The 25,851-nt window shown below is 35.9% G+C and overlaps 1 protein-coding gene across 2 annotated transcripts in view; it reads left to right on the top strand.

Moving 5' to 3' along the window:
- Positions 1-22,321, top strand: part of LOC120533933 (acyl-coenzyme A thioesterase 5-like) — a 50,194-nt gene extending 27,873 nt beyond the window's left edge. For both annotated transcript variants that reach the window (XM_039761061.1, XM_039761062.1), the window contains exons 4-11: positions 2,105-2,292; positions 2,378-2,550; positions 4,570-4,689; positions 5,975-6,057; positions 10,172-10,265; positions 12,359-12,439; positions 19,723-19,864; positions 21,881-22,321. In XM_039761061.1, coding sequence (XP_039616995.1) covers positions 2,105-2,292; positions 2,378-2,550; positions 4,570-4,689; positions 5,975-6,057; positions 10,172-10,265; positions 12,359-12,439; positions 19,723-19,864; positions 21,881-22,005 — 1,006 coding nt within the window. In that variant the 3' untranslated portion in view covers positions 22,006-22,321. The remainder of the gene's footprint in view (positions 1-2,104; positions 2,293-2,377; positions 2,551-4,569; positions 4,690-5,974; positions 6,058-10,171; positions 10,266-12,358; positions 12,440-19,722; positions 19,865-21,880) is intronic.
- Positions 22,322-25,851: the final 3,530 nt, after the last annotated feature.

Here is a 25,851-nt window from a genome sequence, read left to right as displayed (position 1 = left end):
GAGCATATTCTTTTCCTACCTGGTCAATTGTGTAATGGGTCTTTTGAACAGATTTGATTCATGGAAGTGATCACTCGTACTGCGTTCAGTCTGTTCACGTGAGCTGCTCTCTTGTGTGATGTTGCGATGTCCATAGCTTTATTTAATGTTAGCTAAGAGTCAGCACTTAAAAGTTTCTAGCTACAGCAATTTTACCTCCGTTACAAAGTGATCCAATGTCTCGTTTATACCCCGTGTCCATAAACTTAATTTAAACTTATGGTTTACACCGTGCTTTGTTTTCGCAGTAGCTGCACTTATGTATATGCTTGTATGCGTTTTTTCTTCAGCGCCCTTTGGCGCTCTTACTTGTTTTCTACGTACTGCGCTCACAGTCAGTTGATGTGATTACGTGAGAGGCGTGATGATGCGACATGCAACTCCGCTCCCCACGGCCATCGAGCTGCAGTCTATTACAGTATATGAATAAAAATAGCTTCCAGTTATGACCATTACACGTAGAATTTCGAAATGAAACCTGCCCAACTTTTGTAAGTAAGCTGTAAGGAATGAGCCTGCCAAATTTCAGCCTTCCACCTACACTGGAAATTGGAGAATTAGTGATGAGTGAGTGAGTGAGCCAGTGAGGGCTTTTCCTTTTATTAGTATAGATTTATTAAAACACAGCTAATCCTGAATTAATTTAAATTATTGTGAACTAATACAGACATTATTATACTCTGTTGGTACATGAAACACTACATGTTTCTGCATGTTAGACAAAGAGTTTTTTATCTTGACTAGCTAAATTAAGATGACTTATAGTGTTTTGTCTAGTTCACACCAGTGGCTATTAAACTACTGCAATAAAATTATGGTAACTTTGTGGTATATGTAAAGGCTCCATACTAAATGATTTTTCCAGATTTCCTGTTGCAGACTTCATTTACATAATCTTAGCGAGTTAGGGGTAGTTGTAAAGCAATACTCTTGTGATCATGGTTGTGTAGGTTTGCAATTTCCATTTTCTCACTAACTCTTGGAAACTCAGATCAAATCTGATTTAGTCTTAAGTCATAAGGACAGGCTCAGTACAATACATGTGATGCTGCCATAAAGAATAACTAATGCAGGTGTATTTTTACCATACAAACTAAAGAGAATTGTATCTGTCTGATGAGAGAAGAAAGGGGAAAAAAGGACTAAACTCACCATACCTGGAAAGCATTCATATAAGTACCAGTGTTGTTAGGCTGCGTTAATTGGCTGTTAGCATGTGGTGAGCTCATTATATTTTGGAAATTTTAAACTTTATCATAATAAAATAGTGTAATTTGATATCCACTGCTGCTCTTATACATATTCTCTGAAATCCCCAAAAATGATGAAATCCAGCATCTTCAGTTCTCATTTCTGATGAGTAGAAGCTATGTAATGGTTTAAAAAATTATTAACATGCTTTTGAAAGTCTTTTTTTCCTGAGCGTGTTTGTAATTTTCTGTGCTTTTTATAAAATTTAATGACACAAAATCTTTTTGGTCCCAAACGGTTTTGTATACTGTATATGCATTTTTTCTGTTTCTGGCTTTATCAAAATCACACTAATGTGTAAGTGTGAAAAGGATCTGAATTACAGATCTACTATATAACAAAACACTTAGGTCAGTGTGTGTATGTTTGATCCCTTTGAGCATTTTGATTGGTCAGTTTGGCTTTGGTGATGCGATCGAAAGAGGAAGCGTGTGTGTGAAACGCACAAGGATGAGTAAAGGCTTAAGAAGCAAGTGAAGAGTCAAAAAGTTCACAGAAAGTGCGCAAGGTGCCTTGAAATGACAAAGCCTGAGAAGCAGGCTTTATGGGAATGCACTTAACAGAAGAAGTGCAAGAGACTAGACAAGAGAGTTTCAAACACACAAGGATACAGAGGAAGGCACACTTCGGCAAGAGATAACAAATAGTTTAAAAAATATCCTATTACCTGTCTTTGACAGGTAACATAGCTAATACTTAACATATTACATAGTTTTCATCTCCATAGCTTAACATAGCATTTGATAAAAATTGCAATAAAACATGTGCATGGCAGAACAACCAAGTCCAACAATTGTTTTTCTTTTCATTTCAGATTAAGAAAAGTAGATGTTCTTACTCCATTTATATTAAACATATCAGTTTACAAAGGGCACATCAGCAAATGTTTCGAAGAACCTCCACTGGCACGTGCCATAATAGAGCGCTGGTATATTGCTCCAGGAGTTTCTAGAGTAGATGTTAAAGAGAAAGGCATTCGTGGAACTCTTTTTATTCCACCAGGTAAAATTATACGATTGTTTGTTCTTTAATGTGCAAATTAGACAGTAGTTACAAAAAGGAAATAAATATATTACTCTCTTCTTAGGTCCTGGACCATTTCCTGGAATTCTAGACATGTGGGGAGGAGGAGGCAGTGGAATAACAGAGTATCGATCTTCTCTGCTAGCATCTCATGGTTATGCTGTGCTTGCTTTGGATTTTTTATCAAGCCAGGCAAAATCAATGCATTCTGGAAATATTACAGAAAAATATTTTGAGGTAAAACATACAGGAGATTGTTTTTGCATGGGGAGAAAATATAGATATTTTTAAGAAAACTTAATGTATGTACATTCTTATGACTATATTTCAGTACTACTTTTCATTTAGTGTATATATATATTGTCAAATATGTGTGACTAGGAGCGAGCTGAATGGACCAAGTGGAGGTAATTACCCGCCGGGCCAGGGGGTGGCAGGGTGCTCTAAACCTATTTCTGTTATCTCTGCGGGCCAAATACGGGAAAACTTGCCTGATTTAATGTCACTTCCTGTTCCTGCACCCAGACTGATGTAATTTCCTGTTCTGGTCAAATGCCATCACTTCTGGTTTACAGCCTATAAAATATCCATCTCTCCAACCTAGTTCAGCTCATTCTAGGAACTCAACCAAACAACTATCCTTGTGTTGGCTTTAAACCTTTTGCAGCCAGGAACAATATATGGATGGGTGCCCCAAACCTTTTTCAGTGTGTTGATATTCTTTTACAATATATAGATGGATCAGGTGGCTAGATCTTGGGTTTGCTCTGAATATTTTCATGTTATGCAATTTCAGTCTCAGTTTCACACCCGGTACCCACTCAAGCCTGATGGCTGTGTCCAAAGACCTTATCTTAGGAAGGGGCTCTGCTGGGTCTTTTGATCGTTTCCTGTAATGTTTCTGCACCATTTCTGCATTTTTTTTGTTATATTCACAGAAGAATCCAATTTTACCTTTTAAAGACACTTTATGAGTGTCTTTAAAGACGATGAAAATATTTATGTCTCAGTGCTCCATTTCGTGAGACTTTTGTTTATAGTTGGTTTAGTTCTGTTATGTACAGAGAATTGGAGATGTAGAGTATACTCTGAAGAGTCATGAGCCCAAGGACATCTCTTGGTCCTAATCAAAAACTTCAAATCTGTCTTGGTTGTTCTGCTGGCAAAAAGCACAAAAGTAAAGCTAATTTGTAAGTAATAGGACCTGCTTTTCACGCTTTCTGCCTAATTTTATAATTTGTTATTACTGAAATTTTACAGGTGTGGGGGTTATTGTTTTTGATCCTGTTTTTGTAAAAATTTATTTATTTGTATGGAATGTTGTGTGATTTTAATAAAATCAATAAAGTAAAAAAAGAGAAATTTTTACCAGAGGTTCCACTTATTTAGTGCTATCTCATTTGGTTACAATTGCCGTACAAATTTATCAAGTAATCCGAAAGACTAGGTAGCACTGAATTAGAAGTACTAACCATTAAAATAGAAGATGTAAATTTTGAGCATTCAGAATTTATAAGCAATAGATCACTCCAGCTACTGTATAGTGAGAAATGTTTCAAGTTCCTGATATACTCTTTGCATTAGCCCATTTGACTGTGAATGATTTAAAAAGAGACAGAATGTAGACATGAATTGATCAAAGATAATTGGTTTGGGGGAATTTGTGTAATCTAATATATACTTTAATTAAAAATATCAATAAGTTCCTATGAGAGTTTCTGTAGATGAATGAATTGTGTGATTTGGAAATTAGAAAAAAGACAGTAGATTCTGATTAACATTTTACTGAGCAATAAAAAGCGTTAACGTGGTATTAAAATATGCTTCTGGTGATTTTTTTCACCTGATTCTTGTTGTACTCTTTTTACCAAAAAGTGAAGGCAAATCGTTGATCTTTTGATCTAACAGAAATTTAATTTATTTTGCTGATGAGAAAGCATTCCAGAATGTAAATATTGGCCCCATAATGAGAAAATAAAATTAGCTCAACTAGTAGTGCGTGCGCTGTTAAATTTGACAAAACAGGTTATGAAAATAAAATGAACAGACATTTTCCCATACACCATAAATATACTGTATGTGTTGACATATGAAAAAATATGAAGCTACAAAATATTTTTCCCACCAGGTGCATTTTGCTAAAAATAAGAAAGATAAACCCGTGCTGAACTAGATTGTTCGTAGTTATTTAAAATAAGTATTTTAAATGCATTATGAAACTTCTATTCACAGCATTTAATTTGCATTTTAAATTAGGCAGCATTTGAATTCCTTCAGAGCCATCCTAGGATATGCAGTGACCGAATAAGTATTTGTGGATTCTCTTTTGGAGCATCAGTAGCTGTTGCACTTGTAGCAAATGAAAACTCAATCAATGTGAGTAGAGTACCATTTTATATTTAATATGTGAAAAAATGTAGTTAATTTACATCTGAATTCTCTTTAAATAAAAATGTGTTTTGCTTGTCTTAAATAATCTTGCACTGTATCATTTTGACTATGGTAGTGTAATGGCATAGATTGCACTTTTGTGATTTCATTTCCCCCCCCTAAAGAGCCAAGTCTCCAAAGTAGCTCTCCTGCATGTGAAGGATCCGCTGTATACTGTAGCCATTGTCATCCTCTCTGTCTCAAGAGGTTTTGGTGCTAAACCCTATCCTGTGCCCTGCTCTGGTGGTGGTGCCCTTACTATTGACAACCTACTTTCAACCCAACACCACATCACAAAATTTGTTAGAATTTATGTGCAAACTAATTTTTACTAGGTGTTACATGTACAAATTTTAATTCAAGACAAAGTGGTTTTGTATCTTGTTTTCTGTGTGTTTGCATGAAATAAGATCACATTTACATATTTGGCTGATGCCTTTATCCAAGTTCACTAACTGGTTACATTTCTTTTTCGTTTTCCAACAGGCAGGTCAAGTGACCCGCTTATGGTCGCGCAGTTGTCAGTAGTGGGATTTGAACCCACAACCTCAGAGTTTGACGTCCAAACCTTTTACCACTACACCACGCTACCTAATTAATGCCTGAAAATTAATGAGTTGCCTGTAGTAATAGCCTAAAGAAACAAAATGTGCATATTACATTACAGGGTTAAATAAAGTTAAAAAAGGAACAGTACAAAGTAATGACTGTAAATATTTGTTAGGTTGCTATTTTAAAAAGCTTATTTACTGCATTATTTTATTTTACTTATTACAGATACGGTTTATGTAGCATTTTGCATGGAGAAACAAAATGAATAGTACTGCTGTATGTAAGTGCACATTAGTAATCTTAAATGTAGTGAACTGTTTATTAAGTGATGAACAGAACTAGAGTTAATAAAAGACTGTTTTTTTTTTGTTTTTTTTACTGTTTTTGCTATTACTTTTGTTTTGTTTTTCTTTTTTCAAACTCAAGCATTATGCATTACTTACTTTGTCATTATCTTGTAACTAAGCGGATACACCCATGTACTGTAACTGCTGTCTGTTTTCATTTAGCTGGAACAGACCTCAACTCCTCATTGTTCCTCACTTGAGAAATTATGCTCAAAGAGTTAATGGTTTGATGACCTTATCGTAAGATGTGTTTGGGGCAAGACTGCATACAAATACAGTCTGAGCAGTGTGAACAGTGAAAAGTGAACCGGCACATCTCGTTTTGTTTTAAGCCTAGATGTTTGGTGTGTGTTAGTGGATGTCACATTATACAAGTCAAGAATACCATTGATGATGCACTTGAGGGATTTTTCAGGTGAGTTTGATCAAAATTTTGATTGATGCCAAATTGTTTTAAAATGATACATAAAATTATCTGAGGCATAACCTATATATATAATTCACTAAGGCAAGACAACCATGGAAAGCACGCTGGAAGGGGCGGCGATTCACTGAGCCGCCGACAAGTAAGACACCTATGGCGCACGCAGGAAGGAGCCACGCCCACCAACTCCTGGCACCTCCGAGCCACGTTGACTGTTCATAGAGGCGTGTTTCTCGCGGAGGTGAATCGCCATATGCAGCGTGTAAAACGGTTTGCGAGGGGTATCCCATGGAATCCTTAAAACAATCCTTTACAACTGAGGTTAAAACACAATGAAGTAAGCAGTCTTTAAAAAATGAGTTTTCGTTTACAACGCACGACCGCGTGCACCATAGCAAACTGTTTTACACGCTACATACAGCAATTCGCATCCGCGACAAACATGCGTCTTCTTCACTCACGGACAATTATATGTTGCTCTCTCCAGAGTTCCATCTTTTCATTCACTTTCTGTTGTATCCTCAAACCCTCCCTTTTAGACAACTGTGTCTTTCCAGAAGTGTTCAACTATCAATAAATAATTATGCGGCATTTGTTATGCCGCGGGTTCACTATTGTGTTGTATTTTGCTCTCTCCAGGGTTCCATCTTTTCATTCACTTACTGTTGTATTCTCACACCAACCCGTTTCAGACAACCGTGTCTTTCCAGAAGTGTTTAGCATTCAATAAATAATTATGCATGATATTGCGCGTGTGTCTACCCGGCGTGGGTAAGCCGTTGAACCCCATTTGGGCTGCAAACCATGGAATTCCCACTAAGTGCGACTCATACGGTCCCACTGGTTTAGTCCCAACCCTTTGTACACACCCCCTCCCATCTCGCTCCTACCGTGGTCGGGTGTCTTGGTGGATTATATATAGAAAAGCAGCCCAAACCACACAGAGCAATGAAACGTCTACGTCAGTCACAGGTACATCTGGACTGTGTAAAGACGACGACTCAGGTGACGAGTTGGAGGTGGGCACATGAGCGGGCAGTGCATACTGAACGAGATATCAGCAGACTGGCATAACGGAGGGAGCGGAATGGACACCCTTCTCCTCTCCTCCTGTTCCACACACGCCTGAGCGCAGTGCACTTGCATCCCTCCATCTGGCAGGACAAGGCACGATGGCGGTCTGCCAGTTTTCAGTCATGGACGATTGTGTGTTGGTTCATTCCGTGCATTGTTACAATGTTGCTTTTCTTGCTGATTTATTACATTACCGATTTTTCAAATGTTAATTTTCTCCCTGTGCTTAAAAATCATAAAAAAAATCGGCATGATTATGCGGCGTATGGTACACTGCGGGTTGGCTAGTGTATTTATAATGCAGAAAATTAAAAACCTGAAAACTACTATTTTGCATTCTTAAAATCTTCTTATTCTCAGTTTTTCAAATTACTGAATAATACTTCAAGTCCTTAAACTACTCAATACACCTTTGAGAACTCATGTACAGTTTAATATTATGAAAAGGTATAACTGTAGAGAAGCACTACCACACTTAATTTAAGAAGTTGAACCTTTCTGGATTAAGCAAACAGAGATGAAGAGATGGCACAATAAAAGTGCTAACAATTAGAAACATCAGTAGGTTGGATGCTAGTAGTTACTTTGGGTCTTTAACTAGAATACCATGGTTCTGATAGTAGTTAGTTAGCGGAAACCTTTACACAATCATTAAAAGTCTCTATTTATAGAGAGAATGACAGATGCAAGGAAAGAATTAACAGCGAGTATAGTAGACAGTAGTTGTTTGGTGACTTTCGATCATTATTTGTAAACATTTTACAAAAAATTAGATCTCTAGGGATTGACACACTAAGTGTGCTAAATCGCCTATATGTGTTTTTTTTTTGTAAATGAATACGTCATTTTATCATAATTATACTTCCAATCTGCCATTTAGGTCCTGGAGGGCTATTCTGGCTGCAGGGTTTTGATCTTAATTGATTTATTAACTGAAAATGAATTATTTTCATTTATGAAACATTTCATCAAATTCGATGTTCTATTTCCATGTAGCTGCTAACATTCTAATGTGCCATAAATTCCTTTCGGCTTTGACTTTTCTTAAATAATTAACAAAATGGATAGCAAAGATTTAGAACCCCTCGATTCTTCAAAACTTTTTAAGCAGCTACTAAATGATGAAAAAATATAGAGGTGAGAAATCAGTTTCACTGATTGGAAGCTAAACTCATTGTTAATTATCTTCTACTTCATAAATGAAGAGTAAAGAGCATTTTAAAAAAGAAACGTTTGTGGTATTTATTCAAATGAGGTATTTATTTCTGATTTAATAACCAGCTTCTTTTGCAGTGAATCAGAAAAGAGTTCCTGAAGGTTTATCAGAAACTATTCCGTCATTTCCTGTTAAAATGTGAGCCTTTTGGGTGTTGGTGCAGTGCAGAGATGTTCAGATGTTCAATGATAAAAATATAAGTTGTGCTTTGGATTTGCAGAATGCTACTTCGGTGGTGGGAAGGAGCTCAGCCTTGCACTGGAATTTAAAAATATTGGCTACATGTGGTTAGATGATCTGTTTGCCCAGCAACGGCACTGTTTCTGGTGTGGCTTCAGTTCTACTCAGGCATTGCTTCACAAGAGTCCACAGGCAAATGTAGGCATACTCATTAGCCCACAGCTGAATGTTAAACTCTTAGCATTTTTACCAAAGGGCAAAAGGTTTTCCTTAGAGTAACTTTGAACTGCCGAGAGGTAAACACTGACGACTGTCTAGAACAAATAGCAACTGACAATAGTGTGCAACGAGGGTGCTTTAATGTCTTTCTTTTGAAGAGTTACAGTCAAAATAAAATTAACAAAACATTACTTATTCTTATAGCTTGTGGAATAAAGGCGCTATATCAGCGCCGACCCGACACACATTGACACCAGAGGCACATGAAAATTAAAAAAAAAAAAATTTCTTCACCCGTGGGGCACGTCTTCCCCATGTACCACAGGCACTAAACAGTCTCCAAAACATACAAAAAGAAAACACCAAACCACACTCTTCTTCCTCCACTTCTCCCAGGCAGCTTTGTCCTCCTCCCGACTCTGGCACCTCCAGTATTGGCTGTTGGCTCCTCTTATCACCCACCCGGAAGTGCTCCAGGTGATGATTGATGCATCACAGCCTACACGGGCTCAGGAAGCTTTGCACCAAGTGTTACGGGGACGTAGTGTGCAGCCCATGGCTGTTCTTCTGGATTCAGTGCCAAAGGGGCACCCCACTACACAAGGAGTGCCAGAATTTTTGTCATTTTTTTTCTGTAGTCAGTTCTTCAGCATTTATCTGTTTCAATGTCCGTTTTGCATCTAGGTTTATGATTAACACTGATACATGTCACTAGCCAGTCATACACATCACTAATTATAGTGGCAGAAATCAACATCGTAATTAAAGAAAGAAATTTATCCTCTTCAAAAACACAGGACAAATCAGTAATCAGGCAGGAGAATCAGGCATTGTATCTTTAAATCACTCCTCAGCAAAATACCTTAGAGGGAGCATTCTTCAAAAGCATTCTATTACAGCCTTAAAGGAATGATCACAGAAACAAAGAATAGAGGTACATTTTATAAACTATTGAATTTACATACAGTGTCAATCAATGCACACATTTTACTCTGGTTGGTTTGTTGGTTTAGACCCAAATGACTTATATAAAATAAAAGTCTGTTATATTCTGGTTCTTCTTATACCTTTGAGTTATGCCACCACCCTTGACATTTCTGTGTATATAACAGCTGTCCATTCTGGTTGTTTTACAGGACATCTGCTGATTTCTTAGTCATCAAAGGTTTCTCACATTTATTAACTCTTTATACTATTTCTCTAAGATGAATACTATGCTACCCTAAAATGATTCTTCCACATTATACCGCTCCAAAAATACTTTCCATGTTATTATGTTAAAAAAAAAATATTTTCAAATGCTTACATATTTTTTTAAAATAATGTGTAATCATAGGGCATGAGAGCTTATCTTTTTTTGTTGCTAAAAATTATAAAAGTGTACCATGACTTTTACTTATCATTATGTATTTGCAGACATCCTGGAAAACTAAAGTATGATGAAAGTAATCATGTTATCTGGCATGGTCTGTGTCTTCCAATACCTACTGATGAAAGTGAGAAAGTTAAAGTAAGCTGAATCATTTATTGATTTGTGTTTCTGATTTAAGTCATGTCATTACTATAACAGTTAGATAAATGAAAAACACACAGTTGATTGAAACTGTTGTGCTGTATACTACGTTCAATAAAAATGTCCTGTAATGCAACATGTATGAATCCAGTGTCCATGGTAACATAGACCTGTTACATCTGTAATTAATGCAAATATGATACAATACATGGTGGTCATCTCAAACCTTGGAGAACTATTCTGTTTAATTTGTAACTATGAATTTCTTGACATTAATCTGTCATACATGCATTTCTAACGTCAAAGAAAGTTTGTATTCTAAGTACCACTCTAAGCACCACCCTATAGCTTTGGCCCACATGTCAGTTTTTCCTTATTTTACTCATGTAGACTGAATGCACTGCTTATTCCTGAATCAAATGAACTTCTTACATGTTTACATTTTTAAATGCTTAATTTGGTTGTTTTTGAGTACTTCACTATCAATACTGAAAACCCAGTGTGCTAAAGTGGTGCCATCATAGGCAAAGGTAAAGAAAAGTCCATACTCATTCCAGTTATCATCAGTTATATATTGAACCTAATTGAGCGTTTCAGTTAATGACTTTGATTCATCTGAACATATGGCTATATCATAAGATTTAGTATTTCTCATATATGTAGACCCAAATATGTTTTGAATTAGAATATAATCTCTTCACTCTTTCAGAGAAGACTACCTCACGTTTAAGAACCCTTAACTGTGGATAAAAATCAAATGTGTGCAGGCTTGAATATCTGTTTAGGAAGTCATACCAAACAATCAAACTGGCCTTGTAAGATCACATGAGCTCTCACCTCTCAAGATCTTATCAATAAAGATAGTGTTAATTAATGTAATCTCTTCCAATAATCATTTTGTCCCAAACCTATTTTGCAATGAAATGGTTTTATGTTTTCATGTACAGTAAGTCTAAAGCAACAAATTTCATGTCATCTTTGTGTCAAAACACAACCGTGCAGCGTTTACACAGGTAAATTGGCATCGTTTCCCACACAGGCTGTCTATAATTTTTTTTAAGCAGTCACCCAAAAATATTGAATATCATCTGTAAAGTGAGAACATCATCTTGTTCTTTTCATTCAGTTTCTGTGTCTATTTTCAAAGTATTTGAGGCTGAGAGTAACCATTCATTGCTCACATTGTACATCAGTCCCTTTGAGCAGGCCAGAGTCCTTCAGTTTGTGGTGGTCTTAAAGGAATACTTCAACCACAAATGATAATGTTTTTATATATTACTCACATCATGTAGTATGTAGTGATGGCCAAGAAAAATGTTTAATCTTGTGTTTTAATGCAGCATGAGAGGATAAAGTGTATGATATAATAGATGAGAATAGTAAACAATGCTGGATAACTGCATTGCACACTGCAAAAAATTCTCATGGAAATATGTTACATAATCCATATGAAAATCATCCATTCATATGCTTACAATGCATTCATTGTTTGCTAAAATATTATTAATACTTTCAGTGTACAACAACAACAGGAAATAAATCCCATAATACAGTACTTCTGAATTAAATATGCGGCTCTCCACTTTCATTAATTGGTCAAGAATCCTGTGTTCAGTTTTAAAAGGTAATATGATTACACAATGCTTCATTAAAATATATAGGTAAGAACACAAAAATTAATTTATGGAATACATAAAAGGTTAAGATAGTGTGGCACATATATGATCATCTTTGGGCATTTATTCAAAGACAAAGGCTGCACAACTGCACCCTAGAACAGTTACAGTTTATTTAAAGCACTTAACAGACCATGTGAGTAAAAGAGTCCAAAATGGCAGAGTATTGCAAAACAGACTTCTCCTAGAATACCTGCCAAGTAGCCCCTATGACTAGAGTACATATAGAAAAGTGATGCCAGAGTCCAAATCAGAGTGCAAATGAAGATTACATCTTTTGTTGATAAATGTAATGTTGTACTTGGAATTAAACAATTAATTACTTTGTAATTGTGGATCACTCTAAAGAATTATTAAATATGCCATGTTTTAGTGGATTGCCAGCTTTGGTAATTATTTCTTCTTTTTTTCCAGGTAAGAAACTTGAAGTGTCCTTTTTTGTTAGTTGCTGGCAGTGATGATCAAAACATGGCTGCTGCTGAATCAGCTGAAGATGTTAGCATCTTTTTAAAATTGCTATATGAAAGAAAGATGATTATATGAAGTTGATTAGTTTATTTGCCTACTTATTTTTATTGATGTTGGTAATTCTAAAATTATTGGGAAATATCAAGTCATTAACTGCATTTCCCTGCAGCTTTTTTAAACAAAAACTGTTAAGCTTACAAAATACGTCTACTTTGAGGCAGAGAATGTGCAGTATATTGTCTTGCATCTTGTGATTTCAAACATAATAAATGAGTATCAAATCTGTTTTTACAATGGTAACCTCCAAGGCCAGTCTTTCTAATAGTTTGCTTTCTAAAGGCTAAATTTGCATACTAAAGTCTGTAACAGTTTTAGTGCATATTTTGTTAACCATTTAGACCAGTAGTTCCCAAACTTGATCCTGGGGTTAGGGTTTTTGTTCCAACCAGATTCACAATTGGTGGTAGTAATCGAAACAACTGATCTCATTTAATTAGCTTGTCTTTTTTACTCTTCTCTTATTATGCATTCAGAAAAACACAATAGTAAGTTTTTTATATTTATAAGACATTTAGAAATATTTTTTTAAAGATATAAATACTTACATCTCTTTTGTTGTTTTCCTATTGTAGTTAGCTCCCTTCATTTAACCCTAATAGTGACAGTTAACAACGAGCACAGCAGACACCCAGGATGATGAAAGCAGAAGTGACTTCAGTGTCAGACCTGCTAATTAGTAAATAGTCAATTAAATAACCAAAACAACTGGAAAAGCAGAATGAGAATTAGGTTGAGAATACTGTTAACGACTTAAAAAAAACCCAACATATTCCCCAAATAACTACTTACTACATTTTAATAAAAATCTACCAAACTTAGTTTGTAATTTCTACATCGACTCCAAAACACAACTGGGAAATAATGACTCACTTAATTAGGCTAAGAGCCCAACGAAAAATGGAAGTTGGTTGGAACAAAAACCTGCAGCTACAGTGGGTCCCCAGGATCGAGTTTGGGAACCACTGATTTAGACAAATGTGTTCTCAGTGTTACACCAATATGTGTGTAATGCTAGGGTGTTGTACCGTGTTAGCCATTATGAATGTAGTGAGAAGTCAAGCAAAATGACACATTTTATTGGCTAACTAAAAAGATTAGAATATGCAAGCTTTCGAGGCAACTCAGGCCTGATACCAATATGTGTGAAATTAAGGTTGGCAAAAAATTCAAAGTCATTGCTCAGCTTTTCTTAAGAGAGCCAAAATACTTCCATATTTGTTTTATCATACCTCGGACATGTATTATTAAACTGAGGTTTGGCTGTTTTGAAGTGCACATATTTTTTAACTGCTTTGCTATTGTTCAATATAAAGTGATTTTTTTATTTATTTATAAAATTATATAATATTGCTACTCGACAAAGCAAGTGTTTTTATTGACCTTTTTTGTATAAGCATTTAAGTCCCATACTACAGATTTTTAAATAGGCTTTTATAAAAAATAATTTTTATCAGTCAAGTTTGGTTACTGGTATTTTTTTTACAATCATGGTATACAATATTTACTGTAACAAACTGTGTTCTTAAATGAAGCATTTTTAAAATAATTTTTCAAAAAATACAACGCTCTTTGTAATTTTTAACAGAGTCTGTGGGGTACTGGTGCAAATGGGGAAAAAAGATTACTTATAATGAATACAACCACTTTATAGTGGCAAAGGCTTTAATTTCAGAAAACATGCCATCCATGTTTCTGAGGTAATCCAAATTAGTAAATTGAGGTGTGGATGGGCGTATGTCAATAAATTTAAAACAATTACTTATTTGTATAAATCCTGAAAAGAAAGGGTTGGTGCCAAAGCTAATTTAGCAAGTGAGTTTTGGGTTTTCACAGGGAGTGACGCCTGATTACAATTCAAATAAAATTCACAATAACAAATATGCCCACTTGAGCCTATGCAAAAGATGACAGCGAAGAGAATTTCACCCTACAAAATACAATGGTAAACGTCAGCACTGTTACTCATTGAGGTTAAAGCCAAGAGGAGATTGTGTATATCAAACACATATAAGGTGGCACTCTAAACGCAGTAGCTCATGCATGCAGAAAAGCTAATGTACAGCACTAAATACAGTACTGTAAGCTGGTAACTGCAATGGAAGTTCATAAAAACAAACAAAATCAAAAAATAAATATAGCAGTACAAATTCATTTAGGCAACCTCTACATACATCTAACAAATTTCCTAAAACAACACTATTAATGCATTTTTAGTTACCAGAATTTTGAACTGTGGATTTAGTTGAACTACAGTAAGGCTCATTTAAGATATTGTTAAGAGAAATCACACACACACAAAGGCAAATGTTAAACCACTGAACTTACCAGCAGGAGTCCAAAAGTCTGAGAACTGAATGTTAATGGCAGTCTGCTATTCAAAATTAACAAAAATTACCATCCAGTACATCTGTCATATTCTACATTTTTCACCAAACACCAATTTTGCTTCAACAAACTTTTAATATGTAAAACACCTGATTTGAAAATGTATGTACTATGCATATATACAGTAAAAATATGTTTCTTAAGACTTTTTGTGGCGGGCAAATATCCGAATAGAGAGACTAATCAGGAAAACATTCATTAAACAAGCTCAAGAAACCCCTCATGGGTTTGCTGAGTCTCACACAACTTTACAGATTGTTTTTTTTAAACAACATGGATATGCTGTTTTACAATATGTGTGAAATCTAAAGATGGGGTTCAGTACTTCAGTATGCATATATTCAGTAAGATTAACATTTTCATTTTCAGTTTTGGATTTGCTGGTTTAGCCACCTATTTAAAAAATGCTTCACTTAAGAACAGTGTTTGCTATGGCAAATTAATGTACACCAAGATTGTGAAAAAATAACTTAGATTAAAAAATAACAATAGGCAAATAGAAAATAACAACAAAAATATTTATATTCTTTGACAGTTACCACATTTCTCAGAATCAATATGATTAAAAACAGAATGAGAAAAAGATAAACATGAAAAAGGTTCAAATTCATATATCAGGAGCTATTTTTCAAAAATCACTGCATATTGAGGAAATTACAATATCTTCTAGAAGTTCATTAAAGGCAAGATTGGCCAAATAATATCAAGTACAAGGGTAATACCGAACAGGCAGCATTGGTCCTGTTTCAGTAATTTGATGGAATTTTCTTAGGAAACAGCAAAGATAATTGATCAGAGTGGGGTATACAATATCATTCACCTTGGATTATTATGCAGACTAATGGACATAGCGAAAAGGGTGTGAGAATTCCAAAATAAGCCCCAGAAGCCAGGCTAGGCCTTTCCTAGCCTACTTAGAATAGACCTCACCCCAGGCAACTTGACCCAAAAATCTACTAGTCTGCTTCAGCCTACACAGGCCTGAAGATAAGTGTTGACTTCAAAATGCTTTAAATATCCCAAAATATCTTAAAGTGCCTCTCAAACGAAAGAGAAATGGTACAAAAAATTTTGGGGTGAAAAGACACTCTACGTAAGGAAACTTTATAAACGTAGATAATTCCCACTGAGGACAAATAAAGTCATATCTATCTATCTATCTATCTAAAAAAATAGCAAAATATAACAAAGGTCTCAAAAAAGACAAAACAAATTGCTTAACAACAACAACATTTATTTATATACCACATTTTCATACAATGTAGCTCAAAGTGCTTTACATGATGAAGAAAGAGAAAAAATACAATATAAATAATTAAAATTAGGGAACACTGATTAACATAGAATAAAAGTAAGGTCTGATAGCCAGGGAAGACAGAAAAAACAAAAAAAACTCCAGACGGCTGGAGAAAAAAGTAAAATCTGCAGGGGTTCCAGGTCATGAGAACGCCCAGCCCCCTCTGGGCATTCTACCTAACATAAATTACCTCATTGTCCATCAGTCCTCATTGTATTCAGAGTTCTAATTGAAGAATTTCTTGATGATGGTTATGTGGACTACAGGCCTTTAAAATGCAATCTCAAGTGAATAAATCCCAAAACACTATCCAAAGCCAAAACCCAATACACAGACCAAAGGGAATGAAAAAACAATGCTCACAATTAAGTCCATTAAACTTCAGTGCATCACTCCTGAGATTGTCGTCTCAAAGCCTTAAAATAGCCAGAGGGAGGTCTGAAGCATGGTAATGTCAGGGTGGCTTCTTCAGGTACTCCCTTACGAAATGAGAAATAAGAAATGGATTCCCATTTAAAGAAATAGCACACATTTAATAAAACACAAACAAAAACCACAGAAATAACCAAGAAACGTGAAACATTTAAACAAATTTAAATTTATTTTAATTTAAATTAAATTTAGTTAAATTTAAATTTAACAAAAACAGCTGAGATAGAGAAAATTCTTATGAAGGTATATTACAGCATGGGATGCTTTAGCGATGTTGCATGTTGTGTAACGATGTTGTGTACGTTGTATGCCTCTGTCCTTTCCTGTTACTGGTGTGCACAGGGGATGCATCTTCTGTCAAAGCCTTAAATCAGAGTGTCTTTGTGCGGCATCTTTAAATCTTGTGTCACAGTTGTGTCAGACTAGGGGTGTGACTGGTTGGCTTTACTTATTGTATCAGCAATGTGGTATGTTGCATGGCACTGGCATTTCCTGGAGTGTGCATATCTTGTCAGATATGTTGCATGTCAGGGGGGCATGCTGCCATGCATATCTTATCAGACCACGCCTGCAAAGATGTGCTGCCACATCTGTGCCAGCCTTGAGGTGGAATCAAAGACCAATATTTGTTCCTGATGTGTATTTATCATCCAAATCATGGTTTGGGTTGTGTGTCTCATAGCATAATCTGTCGATTTGGGGTGCGTGAGTTTTTGCATGACAGACTGACAATCCTTACAATTTTATATATATAGATATTTACCACAGCTGGAGGTCTGAAACTTTATTGTTAATCCTTTTGTGTATGTTATTTTAAAAAAAAGTTAAGTACTTGCAACAAGTAACCCAATTTTCAACTTAAATATCTGGGTCCTCATGTATAAACAGTGCGTACGCACAAAAATGTTGCGTAAGCCTGTTTCCACGCTCAAATAGCAATGTATAAAATCTAAACTTGGCGTAAAGCCACACACATTTTCACGGTAGCTAAATGCTTGGAGTACGTAAGTTCTCCGCTTGATTTTGCAAACTGGCAGCACCCAACATCAAAGCAGTGCTACTGTCACAGTGTGGTATCCCTTTCTTTTTTAGATCCACATCCCTTTATAAATACACTGAAATTAACCGCATATTGTTTATTAGTTTAATGCATCTGATTGTAATTAACCAGTAACAATATAATGATCCACAGAATGCTCAAACTATTCTAAATACCATAGATGCTTTAGCACTGTTACTATCACTGCACCTTCTTGTTCTTTCAGCTGCTCCTATTATTGATTGCCACAGTGGATCATCATTTTCCATATTGCTCTCACTGCACCACTTGGAGTATTTATATCACTGTATCTGAGTGGGGAATCACAGCTCCACAGCAGCTGATTGGAAAGAGAATTATCAGTATACAGCATCAAGCACATGCTGCCTCAGCCATGTTGTCTATTGAACTGCTCTCATATGGCAAACGCTTCAGAGCCTTTCCTTGCGGTTCAGAAACAGTTTCATCCCAATAACTATAAACACACTCAATCAGTCCATCAATTGCTCCTTGTAAAACTGTTTGTACCTATAAGTATGGTCACCTCACTGTGAACTTGCGATACAGTTATAATATTGCACAACCTGAGCCATTTCATAAAGTGCATATTTACATATGATGACAATATCATTTTTAAGATGAGATGCAGCAAAATATGTTTATTATATTATACAGATAAAACTTTAACTTCATTTAAGTAATCTATATTTTTAATAATTAAACATGTGAGAACACACTCTGTTTACAGATCGTTCCTGCCTCGCGCTGGGGCTGGCGTGACACTGGAAGGATAGATGAAAAGAATAATTAAACATGTACTATGAAGATATTTTAATGTTCCTTAAAAGTTTTGAAGAATCTGCATTCTAAGCTTACAAATGGCTTAACGTCTATTACAGATCTGATTGTGTGGCGATTGGGTATTTGGAGAAAGAAAAGTAAGGACAGGAATTGGGTGTTAGTACGCTTGAAAGAGACAGTATTGCTGCAATAAATTATTTCATTGAAGCTCACGCATGGCACAGCAAGCATCTTGAGTGAGGCATGAACAATCACTGCACCACTGTGTTCCCATGTTTAATAACATGCTTTAACTCCTATCTTCATGAAAATATCAAGTATACATCTCAGTATTTTAATCATTTAGAGAGCTGTAATATCACGAATGTAATGGATTCTGTGTCCTGTTGGAGGAAGAGAAAGCCCATTTAAGAAGCATGTAGTGATTCACACACATAGAGCACATGGAAGATCAAATACAAAACAAAGCATTTAACGTGCTACTTTAGTTATGACGGGATTTGAGAAACTAGTAAATTAAGCGATTTTAAGATGAATATATTATGATGTTCTACTTTAATGACAAAATAAACTACGCGATTAAAGTGGAAATTTCTAGATTAAAGTTGACATTTCATGCTTTTTTCCCACTGTGTGCCTATTTTTTTTTCTCAGTACCCTAATAAGCTTTCATATGACACTCAGACAGTGGGCTGTGACTCGCCTTTTCACGGAGACGTTGATATCTGACAACTTCTTTTTTATTTCAGGCAATGTACGACTTTGTGAACTTGAGCTTTCGAGTTTCTCCGACACTCTATGTCACTCGATTAATTTCCTTTTGTTGTTTATATCACTGTTTAAACCAACAAATCGTACATTTTTCTTTGCCTCCACTTGGTATTTGCTGAAATTCTTTTATTTCCCCCCGTGCTTTTGCCATTGCCTTTTCACAGAACACTGAGCTTAAGGGCTATTTATATTGATTTGCATATTCAAAGAGGCATAATTCTTGGAGGAGTTTGAGGAGTGACAGCAGGCGCGTGCACGTGCGTTACTTTTCACGCTGACTGGGATTTATGGAGCAGAAGAACGTGGAAGTTGGCGTACGCACATATTTATGCATCTGGATTTTTTTGTACTTACGTACATTTCTGCTTTTGTCCTTACAACATGTTTTAGTGTGAATTCTATGCACAGCATTATGCATGAGGTCCCTGGTGTTCTGATAATATTTGAAGTTACTACAATTTGAGTTCATGCTCTGTATTACGCTTTGAATGTGTTTTCAGTAGTTTATTTTTTTTTTATTTCTAGATTGAGAACATGATGAAGGCAGCAGGAAATGAACATCTTTTGACTAAACTTGTCTATCCTATGGCAGGACATCTTATCGATCCTCCTTATAGCCCCCACATTCGTTCTAGCAATTTTTTTGATTCAATAAAAAAGCAAAGAGGTAAGGCAAAGATATGTAATGCAAAGCAGCATGTTAAGAGTTTTTAAATGAAAATTCATAAACAATAATAACTCATAGTAAATGTATGCGTTTAACATGAAACACACCATTTCAATTGATTACAATTAGAATTACCTTAATCAAACATCATGCATAGTATATATAAATGTCCAAATTTCTTAATTATGTAGTAAACTAGAAAAATAATTTAAACTGTCATTAAGGATGCTGATGCGTTTTGATCCTGGCAATGGCTGATATTATTTTTTTCCTTCTCCTTTTATGATGATTTGAAGGTAGTACTCAAGACACATTTTACTTTTTTACTTTTAACTTTTTTGACACTTTCCAGATTTTAACTACAGTAAATGATTTTACTATATGTAATGCCTGTTTTTCTATAGAAGGATACATTGATTATGAGTGTTCATACCCTGGCATAATCACTGTCTGTATGTAATTTGATTAACGTCTCCATGTTTACCTAACAACATGCTGTTGGTATTCTAAAGTGTCTTGGTTTGGGGTGTTTGGTTTTGGGCATAAACGTGCTGCCTTATTTGACTCCTATTCAGTATCGTTTTCCTCTCACATACAGTGCAACCCACAACCCTGTAGTGAAAAAAAATGTTTGAATGATTTTGATGTGATATACTACATGCTACACTGAGTGTCCATAATTTGAGTATTACACTTAACAATTTGACATTTTTTTCAGTATTATTACCAAGCATATGTATATATAGTATGTACAGTAATTGTCAAGAAGAAAGCACTAAATGTTAGAATGCTTTTGTGAATCAAGCCACTCTGATCTCACCAAATTAATCTAAAACCATTCCATTTTTCACATTTCTCATACTAACTACCTTTGAAGTTCTGATCTTCTAATGTCCTTTAGTTTTCCCATATATTTGTTTTCAGGAGGTTTGGCTTTAATCTTTGTGCTGTTATGTTAAACCTACAAAATAAAACCCTTGTAAAGCTATTAAATCACAGGCTAAAAGAAGTAAAGAGTAACATACAAAAAATGTGAACTCTTTTAAAATCACTGATATTGTGAGAAAGCAATTGATTTATGTTATACGTAACCATAAAAGTCTGCTACTAGCTTAATATAAATAATAATTTACATTTCAACATGCTTCAGTCATTCATATTCAGAGTATCTAAGTTATTTTTCCATCCTGCCACCCAATCCATGTGCTTCTTTTCAATAGCCTTCCATCTGGGTAATGGAGCATCCTCCAATCCCTCTCTTCCTATACTAGATGCTTAACTATACTGGCAAAAATAAGCCATCCTTCCAAAATTTGATAACCACTACTTGAATTAATAATGAATTAAATTAAACAATTAGGTATTAATTGAAATAAAGTAGATCAACACCTTTTGAGGAAGATTGTTGTTAGTAGGAGTGATCCCAAAACCAAGAATACCCATTGTACCCATTCTTAGATGAAATGACACATTTGACGCATTCTGAATGTAACAGCTTTGTGCTGCTCCCACCTCAGGTCAGGTTCCTAATAGAATTAAACTAGTGACTTAACACGTCACAACCCTGAGGTGAAGCAGATGTTTGGCTCATCAAAGCAAGCAGATAGCAGACAGGCGTATCTGCAGCAGTAATAGATCTAATAGTGTTTTAAGAAAATAATACCTTAAATAGTAAGAAAATTCTGCATACAATAATATTGTCTAACTGGCCTATCCAGTTTAGGGCTATGGGGATATGAGTTCTATTTTTTATGTAAATCTTTGACACTGCAGTTTTTTATTTTTTTGCTACTTTTGTCACCATTCATTTTCACCATTCATCTTATGCTACTGGATTTTCTGTAAAGCATGTTGCAAACAAAGCATGGATCAAAATGGGGGTAAACAGTGTAATCTTAAAATAGCCCAGTTAAAATTTGTATAATATATGTTTAAGTGTAGCAATTCTTTTTTCTATATCTGTTAAGTTTTATTAGAATAAATATGCTTTTATATTGTTTTTCTTTCCTGAACAAGTTGTTCTATTATATGGAGGATCAACAAAAGAACATTGTTTCGCTCAAGAAGATTCCTGGAAAAAGATCTTGGATTTTTTACACCATCATCTTTACGATGCTGAAATCATTTCACCCAAATTATGATGTTCTGAGAAGACAAAAGCAAATGAAAATATAATCAAACTTTTGTTGTACATAGTAATGAACTATTAATACACTTAACATTTTAATTAAAATAACCTCAATATTGTAACTCAACAATTCAACACTTTTTAGCAAAAGATAGGAAAGCGTTCGTATTGTGGAAAAAAAGTTGATCAGTATTGATCAATCTGGTGTACGTGACAAAAGCCACACAGGCCTGTCTTGTCTATAAGTGCATATGACAAGTGCAACTTCCTGTTTTTCCTAATAGACAAAAAACCACAAGTGACCAACTGATGAACTTTAAAAATGTTGATCCAAGCAAATTGTTGTAAAGATGTAATGTCTCAAAATTCTTGTGCAACTAAAGTCATAAGACAAAGCTTTGCTCTATAAAAGATTTAGGACACCGATTTCTCGGGGCAGATGAAGGGCAGGTGTCCTAGGACTGTGCTTCTCTGTCATTTTACCTTTGCCTGGTGTGTATTAATAAAAGATTTTTTACTAACTTTAATTATATCTCTCTGTCTTCAGTCACGAGAAACGACACTAGAGAAAAAGTGTCCACAGTATTCTACCAGAAATGTTTTTAGAAGGCCTTTTACATGTTTTGTTTGCAAAATTCTGTTTACTTAGATGCTACACTTTACAGTATGTCTAAATAATGTACATATATATACAGTATATATTGTAACAAAGGCGCTATATAGGCGCCTGACCTGACACAGATGGACATGGAGGCACGTATAAAAATAAACAAACTTTTATTTTTCTTCACCCGTGGGCACACGTCTTCCCCGTGACCCACAGGCAATACACAGTCAAAAATACCACACACTGAACCACAACACACTCTTCTTCCTCTACCACCACTCCTCCTCAAGCTTCGTCTCCTTTCTCCCAACTCTGGCTCCCTGAGTGGTGTTGGCTGGCCCTTTTTATAACCCACCCAGAAGTGTTCTAGGTGCTTGACCACCTGGTCCTAATTGCACCTCCGGATGGGGCTGTAGATTCATCCAGCCAGGGTGCATGCAGCTCCCCCTAGTGGCCATCCGAGACCCCAACCAGGCTGTGGAGGACTCCATCTCCCATGGAGCCCTGCGGGTGGTTGGGGAATCACCGTCAGCCAGGGAGGCTGCCACCAAGCGTCCCGGGGGAAGTACTGGACTGCCCATGGTGGCTCCACCGGAACATAAGCAGCAGGGGCGTCCCTGCTGGGCACGGGACCCGGCTGTCCTTCACAATATATATCGTAATTACACATCTGTTCCTCAGAAACCCCATATAGTGTTTGTAATGGTTTGGAATTTTTTTTTTGCACTCTGTCAAAATGAATTAGATAAGTCAAATGTAACACTGGAAAATTGGGACTATTAAGAGAACCCTTCCAAAGCATGTTCTCAAAACCTTAATAACATAATGAGTTCCTTTTGATGACTGTATAGTATGAATGATGTATGCATATAATGCTTTAGCTTCGCATAAATATGTTGTCATCGCCTGGCATGTAGTGTTGCATCATGAACAAAACAAGAAGTGTTTGTCATATATGACTATCTGTGGGACATTATACAGAAATTATGGTTCCAGGTTAGGTTGGTTGGGAGCATGCGCTGATTACAGTGGGTTGCCGCACCCACCACACGGTGAACCACTCATATTGAGATCTGAGTGCAGCCATGCAACGGGTGACACCTCAGCACCACACTGAACAGTGTGAGGGTTTGTTCTAGGTTAGAATGCAAAAAAAATATATATGTATAAAAGAAAAGTTTGAGACACAACACATTAGATAGATAGATATTTAGATAGATAGATAAATAGATACTTTATTAATCCCAAGGGGAAATTCACATACTCCGGCAGCAGCATACTGATAAAAAACAATATTAAATTAAAGAGTGAGAAAATTACAGGTAAAACAGACAATAACTTTGTATGATGTTAACGTTTGACCCCGGGTGGAATTGAAGAGCCGCATAGTGTGGGGGAGGAATGATCTCCTCAGTCTGTCAGTGGAGCAGGACAGTGACAGCAGTCTGTAGCTGAAGCTGCTCCTCTGTCTGGAGATGATCCTGTTCAGTGGATGCAGTGGATTTTCCATTATTGACAGCGAGCCTGCACAGCACCTGTCTCTCTGCCACAGATGTCAAACTGTCCAGCTCCATGCCTACAATAGAGCCTGCCTTCCTCACCAGTTTGTCCAGGCAGGAGGCGTCCCTCTTCTTTATGCTGCCTCCCCAGCACACCACCACGTTGAAGAGGGCACTCGCCACAACTGTCTGATAGAACATCTGCAGCATCTTATTGCAGATGTTGAAGGACGCCAGTCTTCTAAGGAAGTATAGTCAGCTCTGTCCTCTCTTGCACAAAGCATCAGTATTGGCAGTGCAGTCCAGTTTATCATCCAGCTACACTCTCAGGTATTTATAGGTCCGCACCCAATGCACACAGTCACCTCTGATATGAACCACAATGTCGATATTTTATAAAAAATAAAAAATGGTAAAATATTGCCTCTGTAGCCTTTCTAATGTTTCTGCAAGACAGTAAAAAATTTCCAAATTAGAAAACCTTGTTACAAGAATGCATACTTTAGATTACAAAAAACAGCGAAAATAAAAAGTACAAAAAAAGTGAGATGCATTTGTTACCCTGTCCTTGAAGGCAGAACCCTCTAACATCGTTGGTTGGTTGCAGCGAAGCAAAGTTTCTAGTAGAATTGTTGATTTGAAGATGATGGATGATCATCAACACTAAACCTGTACTGAGGCATTTGCTGCCATAGGTGAGAACATACAAAATATTATCAATCACCCCCTCACATTACATGGGTGTAAGCTGTACTCACTAATGCTGTTACAATATGCTAGTAGCAGTTGTTTTTGTTTTGTTTTTTTGCAAGAAATTCTTTCAGAACAAAAGCAATTGCAAAATGCAAGGTGGATGCTCCCAAATATTTAAATAACTGCATGTAAATTATTATAAACCTACTCTTTTCTACTGACTTACTTGTTTCTGCCTGCAATTAATTTATTCCAAAATGGCACCATGTAGGCATGTGAATATGGATACAGAATTAGAGCTAAATTTATATGCCTATAGACGTCAAAATGAAAACTGCTGATTCCTTATACTGTATCAAAAACTGTCAAATTAAAATAAAATTCACTTACTTTATAGCTTTTTTTTTTTTTTTTTTTTGCTGCAGCCTGGTGACAATGTTTTAAAAGAAAGTTAAGATTGGTTATACAGTATGTCAAAGGATCTTTAGATAAATTAGCTGGTCTTATTACTCTTGCTAATCCAAAAATCTAACATACTGTAAGACTGTTTATGAAGATGTGACTTCTGCTCTCTTCTCCACTTTCTTGCCAGATGGCTTTGGCACTTCATAATCAATTATGATGGTGTTTACTGTTCGATAAACCTTTTTTTCAACTACTACAAAGGATATGCCCAACAAATGGCTAGAGACTAAACCAACTCAATGTGCTAGAAATGCAGTTTTCATTATTTAATTTAATTATTTAACTATTTAAATGGCAGCTTTTGTCACTGTGCATCACTTGTTATGATTGGGGTGAGTTGAAAGAAACAGTGCACATGCCTGTATTTTGATACATTAAGCTTCCATCACTCTACATGAAATTTCAAGTGAATATCAGTTGCAGACTTAATTTACACAACTTTAGCAAGTTGGCAGCAGCCACATCACACTCCTCTGAATATCAATCACATAGTTTGACATTCCTTGTGACTCAGTCTGACCAATCTGCGACACACCATGAAATAATCAAACATAATCGTATGTGCATGCGTACGCATGAACTGACAACCAATAAG

This window comes from Polypterus senegalus, chromosome 8 (genome assembly GCF_016835505.1).
Source record: "Polypterus senegalus isolate Bchr_013 chromosome 8, ASM1683550v1, whole genome shotgun sequence".
Taxonomy (NCBI): domain Eukaryota; kingdom Metazoa; phylum Chordata; class Cladistia; order Polypteriformes; family Polypteridae; genus Polypterus; species Polypterus senegalus.
Note: the sequence above shows the minus strand (reverse complement) of the source record. Positions and strands in the feature narration are given on the sequence as shown.